Genomic DNA, 13,098 nt, shown 5'->3' with positions numbered 1-13,098 from the left:
CTACAAATGTCTCAGAGTGAGTTACTGAGATTTTAAGTGGCCATGGGAAAGGGCAAGTGGAACTTGTACCTATTATCCTCTGTGGATACCTGTGCTTCTACTGTGTAGCAAAAAAGAGAATTTTACCAGAAATTTAAAATGCTGCAGTGTAGACTGAATGGCTTGGGCTACTGTGGACCGGGAGGGTGAGCACATCTGGAGCATCATGCTTTGCCCACCCCAAGCTAGACGGTCTGCCTTGGTGTAAAGTACAGTAGATTCTTGTCTTTGTGAATCTGGGCTTTGGGGGGGGGGACAAAAGAAGGTGGTTCCTGCTCTCCCCTCCCTCGGTCGCCCGGCATCCCTGTTGATGCCCTCAAGTGGCAACGGGCAAAGCAGCAGCAGACAAGGAGAGCAGCCGTCGGCAACAGGTAGGAGGGGAAAATCTTCATTCTCTTTCCTTGTTGGGTTTGGAGCTGGGTTAGATGCTGCTTCTTGAGATGGTTTGGGGCATGTAAACATGGGCTTATGGCATCTGGTCACAAGGAGATCCAACTAGTAGCCAGCCAGCCTTTCCGAGTCATCCCGAAGCTAGGAAGAGAAGGGATGTGCATTTACCGTTTATTTTTCCAGTCGCTTTTACTCAGAGCAAGGAAAACCCCTCTGGAGTCTTTCCTGCCCCTTCTGTGATTTTGTCTAATATTTATTTTAACTCTTAATTCTTTTAACTTGACACTCACGCCAACCTCAAGGGTTGAGAGCAGAAAAGGATATTTCCCTCTTTTGTTCTGCCCGTGAAGGAGCCGAGTAACTTAGAAGGAAAATTCATTGTTTGTCAACTATATGTGAGATCTTACAGAGAGGCCAAGATTGTTAGCAGTTAACACAACAGTTTTCATTAACAGTTTGGAAACGGTTAATGAGTGGTCAACAACTCATTTTCAACTAAAATTTTCCAGTTATGTGACTTTCCCCATGAGGAACCAAACCTGTTTGCCTTAGTTTGCTTCCTACAAGAAAGGAAGAATGTCTATCGGTAAATGCAAAATAATATCAAAAGAGTTATGGGATCATCTTGTACGAAAGGCATTTGCTGAAAGCAAACCCTCTAGCCCCGGCTCAGGGCTATCAGTAAGTGAACCTCAAAATAAAAAGGGAAAGGTTTTTCTCCACCTTTGGGACAAGCAGATTTGAAAAAGCTGTCCTCTCTGCCACCTTCGGCTTCATCTGTTTTTCCAGGAGAGTCAGGGGACCCAGAAGATGATACAGGGGGAAAAAAAAAGAAATAAATCTGTGTGTTCTTTTATACAAGAACAAGAGCAGGTGATACACTCAATTGCACCACAATTAAAAAAAAATAGCTAGCTTTCGACTTGTTCTAATCTTCATCAGGCTGTGCCATCCCCTAGCCCCTCACGGTATCTATTTGAAGCACCTTATCCTCTTCCGCTTGGCTTGATGTCACCAGTTTGAACAGAGAGGAACAGAAGTGTGTATGTGGGGCGGGGGTACGACTCTCCAAAAGGCGAACGTTTTTTTTTCCAGTTGAAGGCGCTGCGTTCCTCTCTGCTCCTGGACGTTGTTCGGCAGTAGTCTGAATACCATGCATCGTTTTCGAAAATCGCACCCCACAATGTTTGCTTAGTGCAGTGATTCCTGAGCAGGAGTATTTGTGGGATTTAAGATACTGAATCCACTGATGAACTGTGCGCGGTTTCCCTGCCCAAAAAAGTTTGCATATGGCGGGGTGATCTCTCTCCCTCTCTCTACCCTCCCTGAGGACCATGGCCTCATTTTTTTTTATGTTTACCTGCTTATGTGCTGAGGAGAGGGACCATCTTGACCCTCGGCAGCAGCTGCCAAACCTCGGGCCCAGCTGGTGTGGGCTGGCACCGTGGCAGCTTCTTTGCTCCCCAGGGAGACTGGGACAAGCAGGGACACAATCCATCACCTCCCAGTGCAAACCACCCTTTGTGTGCCCGTGCATAGCTCCGAGCAAGTTCTGCACATGCTCAGAGGCCTTATGCTTTGCCTTTGCCTGCTCCTTGGCCCCCAACCCTACTTCCTGTAGTCCACAACGTCCACATTTTTCCATCCGCCTTACTCCAAACCCCTCAAAGAGTAAAACCATTTGCCTGTTTGTCTTGAATGCAACACTCTTTCCACCCTCCGCCTGAGAACGGAAGTAGGTGCCCCCAGTTTCTGCTGGAGCGGCAGAACAACTCTGCGCGTACTCAGAGGCACTCTTGGCCTGCTCCCCCACCTCCTCATTCTCAGCATTAAAAACAATTTCTAGTGGCTGTGGATCTATCAGCTTGCCTCCCACCCACAGCAAACCAACGGGTGGGGGGGGGACTTGCTGTTTCTCTGCCCTTTCATCCTCTTATGCATCGAAGGACCTTTCCGTCTTCCTCCCAGGAGGGCTGGGTAATTAACCAACAGCTTTGGACGTACTTGATGAGGGTCAGGGAGAGGATGAAAGGGGCCTAATTAAGTTGCATTTGCCCCCCTGCCACCCTGTTGCTCCCCCTGCTGTGTCGCTCATTCTTTTTGCTCTTGGATCATGGCACCGTTTGAAGCTCCTCCCGAGATTGCTCCATCCCATCCAGCTGTTCACCTCCCCTCCATCATCATCCCCAAGCTTTCCTTCTGGATAATCCTTTTCCTTAAACTGTAGCTCTCCAAGCCAGGGGAATTGGCGGGTGGGAGGGTTGGGATGGAGAAGGAAAGCAAAACTGGATGGAGAACTTTTAATTAAGCATTAAGAAAAAAAAGCAACACAGTGAATAATTTGACATCAGTTTGTTTAGGAGAGAAGCTCCGACGGGACTTGGCAGAGTTGCTTATGAGCTTTGGAGTAGCCAGATTCTTCGCTGAGCATCACAGCATCACCCGCCTCTGGCGTAAGTGGTAAAGAAGGTCGTTGATGTTCCTGGTATTTATTTTGGCTGATTAACTGAAGAAGGCCACCTTTCCCAGACAACCAGGTGAGAACCAGCTTTTTTAGAAAGCAACTTTCCCTGATCAGCCTCACCATGTTACGTAACTTAGCAGGGTTTGATGGAAACCCATCATTCTAGAGCCAGAGAGTAACCCTCAGATCATCTAGCCCCTTCTTTTCACCCACGCAGGAACCCGCAGAAGATGGGCCTTGAACGATGGCCTTATAACTTCCAGTGGAGGAAAGGCCATCATCTTTTGAAGGCAGTTTCATGTCATCATCTCCTTTCTTGTAGGTTCATTGCATTGCTTTGAGCCCTAACCTCTGGAACAGCGCAGAGGAGGTACTCCATAGTTAGGTGGCAGCCCTCTGGATCCTGGATAGCTCAGTGGTTTAGCTCATGGTTGAGAGTTCGATTCCCCACTGTGCCTTTATTTATTTTATTTTATTTTATTTTATTTTATTTTATTTTATTTTATTTAACTTATATGCCGCCCACTGTACCCAAAGGTCTCTGGGCTTTTTGAAGGGGCTGGAATTGATGAGCCATAGGGAATCTTCCAGCAATGCAGTTCTAAGATGAAGATGGTGATGATGATGGTCCTTAATGGGCTGCTAGACAGCGCAGTGGTTAAGGCCCCTGGCTGCAGGGTCAGAGGCTGGGAGTTCAATTCCCGCTTGCTGCCTCCTTGACAGGGGCTAGATTCAATGATTCAGAGGATCCCTTCCAGCTCTGCGGTTCTAAGATGATTATTATATTGGCGAGTGGCGTAATCATATCGCAACTCAATCTTCTTTTCTCCAGGTAAAATATCTCTGGCTCCATCAACCGCTCCTCCAAGAGCTTGCTTTCCAGACCCTTCATCATCACCCTGGTCGTCATCCTCCAGACGGGTTTCAGCTTGTCAATATCCTTCTGAAAGGAGAGTGCCCAGCATTGGACAGAGTCTTCCAGGTGAGCGACGGTCAAAGCAAAAGAGCATGCTGGCTGGGGATTCTGGGGTTTGTAGTCCAAACAAGTTGTGTTTCCAGCTTTCATCTGGTTGGCTGCCACTGAAAGCAAAATGGGCTTGATAGCCAGCACAGCCATCCTTACGCTTGTTTGTGTGTCGTTTGAAGGGCGGGTGACAGCTGGGTCTTGTTACACGGAAATAACTCAGTTGTATGAACATAGCTGTCATCGTGGAGGTGACTCTGGTTCGGAGGTCAGTCGCTCACTCTGAACAAATTGCCTCCTTGTCTCTCTGTCAGTCTCTTAACAGCAATCCCGAGACCGCCTGGCAGGGGGTGAACCATGTCGAACAACATGGCCAAGATTGCAGAGGCCCGTAAGACAGTGGAGCAGCTGAAACTGGAAGTCAACATCGACCGCATGAAGGTGAGACACGGCCAGCTTTCCACCCCATCGAGAGGGAGGTGATCCCATTCAATTCTCATTGATGGCACAATCACAGTCTCCAAGGACTGCCCACTGTCGAATCCAGCAGAGCAGTCCAGCTTCAAAACGACAAAGGCGTGCCTGTTAGTTCTGCTTCTGGAGCCTCCCTCTTTTCAAAACTCTTTCTCTCTCTCTCCACGGCAGGTGTCCAAGGCAGCTGCTGATCTCCTCGCTTACTGTGAAGCCCACGCCAAGGAAGACCCTCTGGTGACCCCTGTCCCCTCTTCAGAAAACCCCTTCCGTGAGAAACGGCTTTTTTGCATCGTGCTCTAAGCCTGGGTGTGGGTGCGGAGGGCGCCACGGGCTCTTCCCCCTCCTTCCAGGCTGGGGTGCAACCGTTTTGCTTGCATCTTCATTTCAGAAGCCTCTCCCCCACCACCACTAAAATTAAACAACGGGGGAGAAATGTTGGTGTCAACAGGATGAAGAACAAGGTGTGTGTGTGTAACTAGCAGGGTGTGGGTGTGTAACTAAGGAAGAACTAACAGACAATGGACATCTGTCTGTTGGCTCTTCCTCCTATCCTTGGTGTGGTATCTATGTGACCTTAGCACAGATAAATTCTCATGTAGCCTTATCTCTTTGCAAACCTACCCCTCTCTCTGTCTAAGTTCTAACTACTACATTTCTCATGATCCAAACTCCAAAAAGTTCTGGTTATCCTATAAAATAGTCATTGTCCTGCGTAGTCATGGGAGCATCTCAGCTTTTCATTAATAAACAAGACAGTTACTAGTCCACATTGGTATTGAGTGCTCGCCTGCATATGTTATATTGTCCCCTGTTTTATTACTGTAGTAGCTGGAGGAACAAGCATGAGGAGGGGGATGTCCCCAGTCAACCCCTCCAGGAGCTATGCTTAGAAAAGGCATTCAACTTGCCTTTTCCTTAAATTGGTTGTTCCAATAAATGTGATCCTCTTTCTTTCCTTGTCTCTTGTTTTTTTTTCCTGCAACGTTGCATCTGTGGGAATTGATCAAATAGCTTTGGGGTGTATCGGAGAAACAGGCTAACTCCTGGGAGGTAGTAAGAAATGTCACAGCAGACTTACCTCTACTCCTGGGAAAAAGAGGGATGAATATTGCTGGAAAGATTTTTTTTAAAATGTTGAGTGCTTAAGTGGCTGTCTAGACAATTCTGGAGTTAAGACAATGCCCAATATCAGCTATAATGCTTTTTGTAATTCAAACCCAGCATCGGTAATACTTTTAGCAGACCACAAAATATCATCATAAACAAATAAAGTTTGAATCCTGCAAGATACTTCATCAGGATGAGCACTGTGCAAAGTTCTGGAAGGGAGAGGGACAGAAAAATCCCAAAACTAACCTAGCTAGATGTTTGAAGCTTCAAGATGTGTTGCTAAATTTCTAAGACAGAGGTTGTGCATTTTAGAGGACTGCTAGGTGATCACACGTTTAAGCCATCATTAGAAGCGGAGCTCATTTGAGGGGAAAAGGCTGCGTATTCTAAAATGAGCTCGCTTCAGCCTGTTTTTGGCAAGTCAGACCGCTTTCGTTTTGGCATTGGTCTAGTACTTGGAGATAACACAGCATTGTTTGCATGTCTGATCTTTCAGGCACTAGTTCTGAAGAATTTACTTGCCTGGAAGGATAACATTGTGAAGGAAAAAACAAGAAACCAGGCCTTCTCGGCGGTAGCTCCTTGCCTCTGGAACAATCTTCCTTCGGAGATTTGCGTGACCCCTACGCTGGGTATTTTTGAAAACCAATTAAAAACATGGATGTTTAAGCAGGCCATCCCTCCAGTCAATACTTGATCTTTTTTCTTTATTTATTTTTATTTATTTTTCTTTATTTTTTTTTTCTCTATTTACTTTTATTTTCCCATCTTGTAGAATTTGTCATTTAATGTAATAATTTTCCTGTTATATTTATTTGTTGGTTTTATATATGTATTTGGACGCCGCCTAGAGTGGTCGCAATGATAGGCAGGATATAAATAAAATAAATAAAATAAATAAATAAATAAATAAAAGGAGGCACAAAGATGCCTTTGCCTTAACTGAGGATCTGACCTCAAGACTTTGCCTGAGATACACTTGCAGCATCAAGGTTCACGGCAGGGGATGTAGCATGAATGGGTTTTTTTTTTTGCATTTCTGCATTTAGCAGCTGGTATCCACTGGGACCAGAAGCAGAAGGAAAGCCAAAGTCAACAGTAGGCCATGACACCTCATTCTAGTTTTGTATTCCTGCCCTTGTCCAAAGCGATAACGCTGCAATATTCTTCCTCAGCATCTAATACCTAAGCAAGGGGTGAACTAGACTCACTGCGATGTAGCGGGTGGTGTGTCGGACTCGTCGTTAACACAAGAAAACGGATTTTAAATCCCTGCCCAGCAATGGAAGCTTGCTGGGAGAGTGTGTCGCTCCTTCAACATCTCACAAACCCTGGACACCCAATACTAGGGTTGCCATGAAGTCAAAACCGCACAATAAGACAAGGACTCCATGGAGTTTTGGAGGACTGTGTCGGGAGGAGTCGAGAGCAGGATCCGTGCCAGCGGTACTTGGACTTTATATTACTTTATACGACTTAACAGCCAGTAATTAAGCTTTAGACAGGGGCCCTGAGCAAGAGAGCCTTGTGGCACCATAAAAAAACTAGGGAGTTTTATTCGGCCCAAGGTTTCAGGGCGTGCAACTCCCTTCAACAAGATGGGTTTGAAGAGAGGGAAGCCGGACGCCACCAAACCTCATGCCCAAGAAAACCAGCAAGTCGCTAAGGCGTCACAAAAGCCTTTGGTGTTCGGGATGCGGCAGACGATGGATCAAGTGATCTTTTTAAAAAATTGCTCTGCCTTTCTCCTTAAAAAGGACCCAAAGCGGCTGACATCCATAAAATACAACATTTAAAGCTAAAAACAATGAGCATTTTGTCCTCTAATCAAGAGCGGGAGCCAACGTCACACCTAGACAATGTCGGACAACCAACTCTCATCACGCTCCCCTCTAGCTGGACTGGGGCTGATGGGCATTGAAGTCACACAAGAACTGAAGGGCCACCACGTCACTTTAGCTCCATCTTTCCCATCTCAATATCCTCCAGACGAGAAGGAAAACAAGCACCACTCTCCCCAGTCAGCACTGTGGATGATGGGCCTTGTAGTTCAACACCAGCCAGGAGGCACCAGGCAAGGAAAAACTGTTCTCCCCACTCCACCACACTTCCTCTCCCCCCCTCTTCCCCCCCCGCAAAGGTACACATGCTACTATCCATCTATTTTTCTCGGCGCCTGGTAATTAAGAAGTACGTATGTTCCTTCTTATATTTTAATCACCAGCCATTACTCTGTGGTCCTCCTTCCCGGACTTTCTGAGGCTGGATTTGTTAAAAGTCAATGTTTAATTTCTTTTCCTCCATCATGATCTAATATCTTCCTTCTCAATTAGCCTGTGATCCACCGCACAAAATTTGATTAACCTTCCTTCATTTGCTGTTTTTTTCCTTGATTGTTAGGCCTGTAACTGCATTGCTGGCTCCAGCGAGTTTGCCTTGAACTTTTCACCGAAATCTGTACCCAAATGTCTTGGAAAGGGGGTTGTTCCCCCACCCTTTTCTTCTTGTTGTTGTTGTTGTTGCTACGCAATCGCTTTGGATCATCTGGTTCTCAGTCCACCATCCTGGACAGGACACACAGAAACGAGGGATGGAGACAGGATTCGCCCTCAAGTCCGACTCAAGCCACACCAGTGACTCAACTCCATCTTGACTTGGGTTGATTGGTTGGTTGGTTTCCAATGACTCGTGACAGCTGCCCGTCTCTTTCCCTTTTTTTCTGAGGGGAAGAGCTTGCTTTGTAATAGGGACTTGAACCTGGGACTTGGGACTCAGGACATGGACCTAAAGACTTGCCAATTTCCCGGGTGTAAACGGGGATGTTGGTTCATGTTTCACCAGCAGCACATGCGGCTGTTGGAGAAACAGAGATCATATCCCAGGACCAGAGCTTTAAAGTTTTAGTTTTGGACTACAACTTCCAGAATCCCACAGGTCACGCTGGCTGAGGATTCTGGGAGATGTAGTCCTAAACCCCACCCCCACCCCAAGTTCTAGCACTCTGATGAACTCCCACATATGGATTTTGGTTGGGTATTGAGCCTCAGAAGGCAGGGTCACATACAGAAGTGAGTTGACCAAATGAAGGGCTTGGAACAGCCATAGTTCGGTGGCCATGTGTCCTCTTTTACAGAGGAGAGTCCTCCTTTTGAAGTACTGTTAGGGGACAATCCTGTTTTTGAGGGTGTCCTCCAGTGGAAGAGTTGCCCAAGTCAACTCGAGTTTGTAAATAGAGATCCGTCAGGAGTAGGCACAAGCTGGTGACTCCAGTTTCAGGAGTGTTGTGAATCCACTTCAGGTTTTACTCTGCACCTCCCAGGGATTATGAAAAGTGCTGAACTTATTTGGAGGTTGTGTTTAGCATCCTGGAAAGCTCCTTTAAACTGAGAACACAAATGTGGAGTGGATTCAAAGCACTCCTGGAAGTGGATTGAGAGGTGGGTGAGGGACACCCCCCCCCAAGGGCAACCATCATCTACACTTAACAGCACCAGGGCTGCAGGGACATAGATTGGCTAGTCACAGCCTCCCACACTTGATTAAGATGCACTGTAATTTTGGCTAAATAATTTAAAACAGAATTGTCCCCATTCCCCAATCTCTGGGAACCACTTTAAAAAAACCTTTCTGCTCCTCTTTCACAACAAGAAGGAGAAAGTCTCAGGCTCTTCTGTCTGACACTCCTCACCCTCTGCCCCCTAAAGAAGCATCATTTTTGGCAAAAATGGATCCCAGAAGATCTTCAAACCTCCAAGGCGTACAAAGTCTGAGGAATTTCCTGGTTGTCCTTCCCTCCAACATTAATCAGGGGAGATTTCTTCTGAAAAAGGAAGTCTCCGGATGAGTCAGAAGGCTTCTTGGGAACAGCTTTCTTTTATGATGATGATGATGCCTGGGGTGATGATGATGGCGATATTGCCCAACCTGCGTGGTTCCTGATCTTCAGGGACATCTGACTAGGCTGCCAGCATATTGCCTGAAAGCATCCTCTCCCTTTTCACACAGTAAGGGGTCAAGAGGGCGAGGAGACGTTTTCATAGAGAGCACATGAATAAATGGGGAAGGGTGATCTCGCACCACATTTACTCACAAACTAGTAAGTGAAACATATGCATTGGGTCTTTGGGTGGATCCCTAGGCAAGAGGAGAAGGCGCACTTTACACATGCTCAGACCCATACCAGAAACCTATATGCATACATGAAATTAAAAGAACCCTGAATACATGTATTTAGAACCCAAAACCGAAACCTGTTCTCATTGCTCCAGTTGGATTCTCCTTTTTCCTTTTACCAGTACAGAGAACTACTCTTTGGTTCCCCCTAATGGCCAGTTCTGACATTGCACAACGGAAATCCATAAACCTAAGCAAAACAATGCGCTTGCCACTTAAGGTATAAATCTTGAAGAATGCCTATCAGATGCCTCAAAAAGGCTTAAAACATGTTTAAAACATTCAGTCATTTACAAAACTAGGAATATCACAACAAAAGGAGTTTTTTAAACCATTCACTCATTGCTTTTGAAACAAGTTATATCGTTGTTCCCCCCACAGTTAACAAGTTACAAATAAACATGTTACAAACGAAGCAACTATCTTTGAAGGAATTTGTGTAATATTATACAGAAGAAAAGAATGGAAAGTTTAGAAACAGATTTAGCTCAGTGGCTTAGGTCTCTGGCTGCGGAGCCAAAGTTTGGGAGTTCGATTCCCCCAAGGGGCTTCCTTGACGGGCTGAACTTGAAGATCCATAGGGTCACTTCCAGCTCTGTACATCCAAGGTTATTATTATTATTATATTAGAAGTTAAGACATGAAAGCAACGTATTGGCCTTTTTTCTGGAGAAAGACATTTTAGACAAGCGAAGAAGTCAGGTCCATTCCATTACGCTTCAAATGCATGATGCTTTATTCCTCTTTGATCTTAATGCCACATTTACATTGTATTCCATGGCTTTTCATCTCTTCCTGCCGTGCGTGGCTCTCTTGCATGTGAAATGTTAATTTTTTAAAGATGCATTTGAAAAATGCTGTTTATCAAGGCTTAAGCAATTTGCCGCTCTGGAGAGCATCACCTCCGGAAATATAATACACCGATCCAGGTTTATAGACCAGGAGTTAAACAGAAAGCAACTGTCAGTCAGAAAACTGGTAATTATGGGCTGCCTCCCTCTAGCCAGCTGAGGAAGGATTTCAATTAATCATTTGAATTTCAAAGCAACTCCTCTGTCTGTTAATTAAGTTGAAGCTATATGCTCTGATTTCCTCGTGTCTCATACGGTCTTTGTAATCTTCGACCTTTTCTTTATCTTAGTTATTAAGCGTATAAATCTCAAATTACCACAATCACTCTCTCTGTTTACTTAAGATTAATTAAAGCTGTAACATTTTGCAACTCTGCTTGGTGGTGGTGGTGGTTGTTAGAAACTCTTCTACCAATCATTTAACACACAAATCCTCCACCTCTAAGAAAAATCAGAAACACCGCATCAGAAAGAAGATGTAAAGAAAACTGACCAGAGGCATTTATCCTAAAGAAGAAGATTGTGAAATGGAAGGCTGTGGGACTCAAGGCATGAGGTTTGATTTAGGATTTGCTTTAAAAATATTGGAATTATTTAAGGCTGTCAAGAAAGAAGAACGATATTGTGTATATGTGTGTAGGTTTCCTCCGACACGTTCTACTGTGGACCGTCAGAAAGACAGGTACATAGGTTTTTGTCTAATAAAGACGGAAATACACCCACAACAAAAACACACTGATCACCATAATCGCCCATCTCCTGAAAAGGACAAAAGCTGATCCAACAGCTATAAGTACTCAACTCCCAAACAAACTGCACCAGAGCACAGAGTTCTGACTCTTGTCTTCTGAAGATGCTGGCCACAGAGACTGGTGAAACATTAGGAAGAAGAACCTCAAAAACATGGCCAAAAGCCCAAAAAGCCCACAACAACCAAAAGACTGAACTCTCTCTCTCTCTCTCTAGAAGCAAAAATGGCTCTTGTTTTTTGGTCACACCATGAGAAAATGAGACTCCTTGGAAGAGACAATAATGCTGGGAAAAGTGGAAGGCAGCAGGCAAGGAGGAAGGCTGAAGAGATTGACTCAAGAAAAGAAACCACAGCCTTTCGTTTGCTAAATCTGAGCGGGGCTGTCAGTAGTAATACTACTGCTGTCCGTGAGAGATCCTTCGGGAGGCTTCTGATTCTTAAGGTCGGCATTAAGTCTGCAGCCACTTGGCACAAAAGAACATTTCCGATAAACTGATGGTTTGAGATAGAGGTGGCCCAAGAAGGAAAGAGAGAGTGAGTCCTTTAAGGATGGAACAGTTCCAGAGGATTGTGGCATGAAAGCTGATGGGAAGGGGTTGTTTTGGAAGCCGTGTGAATCACCTTATATCCGATCTTCTTCGTGGTGGAGAGAAAGTTCTAGAGATAATGGGACTGCTAGAGAGAAAGTCAACAAGATAAGCCTTCAGGGCTAAGCAGAGCTGAGGGAAGCACCGAGTGCAGAGAAATGTGAAAATTTTGGCATGCATTAACTTCAGCAAACGACGTGGACAATTATTTTGTCCCCAATCTTGATTTTACGACGCGGGTTCAACACAAATGTGAACCTTGCCTTAAATCACACTCAGTGTTTAAATGCGCGTGTCAAAAGCATTGCGACATGTTTATCACACACAGTCTTCGGCAACTGGTGTTTTGAACGATTCTGCGTGTTTATTCTCCACCAGGGAGCATCTCTTTTATGACCAAACAAAGCACCCTGAATCAGTCTTAACAGGAAATATTCAAGCTTATTTTCTAAACAACGCACATGAGCTCTGATTTCCTCAATCGAGAGATCTCGGGAGGCTTGGTCCTACAAACCCCATCATCCTCATCCACAACTGTTCCTTGCAGGCCAGTTTGGGAGGGTGGCCAAAGGAGGAAAGGCTGTTTTGTGATGGTCCTTGGATTGCCAAGAAGGTAGAACGAGGCTGCTCAAAATCAAGCCAATGCTTCTTCTGCCAACCCTTATTTTAGCTAATGATAAACTTTTTTCCCCCAACTTCGCTTCCTGTGGGAAAAAATTGGGAAGACATCTCTGTGCCTGAATAATCCTAATTAATCAGTCTCGTTGTTGTTGTTGTCAACACACAAACACACCAATGCTACAAAAAGGAGTTAAGCAGACCTTTTATTTTCCAGTCTGGGAACAGCATTGAGGCAGAAATATTTATTAACTGAAAATCTGTATATATGTTGTGGTTTTTTTTTTCAAGGCACAAAGCAAGAGGAAAGGAACAGAGTCAGGGGGCTGAGGAAATGTATGTTAAGAACAGTGAAAAATCTGGTACATAAGGGAACAAATGTGTCATCAGGATGAGTCCTTTCGTGATGTAACTGAAATTTCTTTGGCTCCTCGGCTCCCTCCGTCTTACTCCCAGGAACAGGCCTGATCTCGTCAGAGTTTGGAAAATAAACAGGGCTGGGCTTGGTTAGCCCTCGCGTGGCAGACCCACAGGAATCACCGGGGACCTCCAGATTGGTCTAGGGCAGAATTCGAACCCTACCCAGGCTCTGACTCAGGATAAGCCTCCTTCCTCTGTTCGTACGGTGGAGGAATACCACATGGCTGAAGCGCTGGCTCACACTGGGCCTCAGAGGG

At 45.3% G+C, this 13,098-nt stretch overlaps 1 protein-coding gene across 1 annotated transcript; it reads left to right on the top strand.

Moving 5' to 3' along the window:
- Positions 1–328: 328 nt before the first annotated feature.
- GNG8 (G protein subunit gamma 8) lies at positions 329–5,282 on the top strand. Its single transcript, XM_020787220.3, has 5 exons — positions 329–410; positions 2,790–2,966; positions 3,726–3,875; positions 4,172–4,298; positions 4,503–5,282. Exons 4-5 carry the CDS (start codon positions 4,215–4,217, stop codon positions 4,629–4,631), a joined length of 213 nt encoding a protein of 70 aa, XP_020642879.1. The 5' UTR covers positions 329–410; positions 2,790–2,966; positions 3,726–3,875; positions 4,172–4,214; the 3' UTR covers positions 4,632–5,282.
- The last annotated feature ends 7,816 nt before the right edge of the window (positions 5,283–13,098 follow it).

This window comes from Pogona vitticeps, chromosome 9 (genome assembly GCF_051106095.1).
Source record: "Pogona vitticeps strain Pit_001003342236 chromosome 9, PviZW2.1, whole genome shotgun sequence".
NCBI classification, from domain to species: domain Eukaryota; kingdom Metazoa; phylum Chordata; class Lepidosauria; order Squamata; family Agamidae; genus Pogona; species Pogona vitticeps.
Note: the sequence above shows the minus strand (reverse complement) of the source record. Positions and strands in the feature narration are given on the sequence as shown.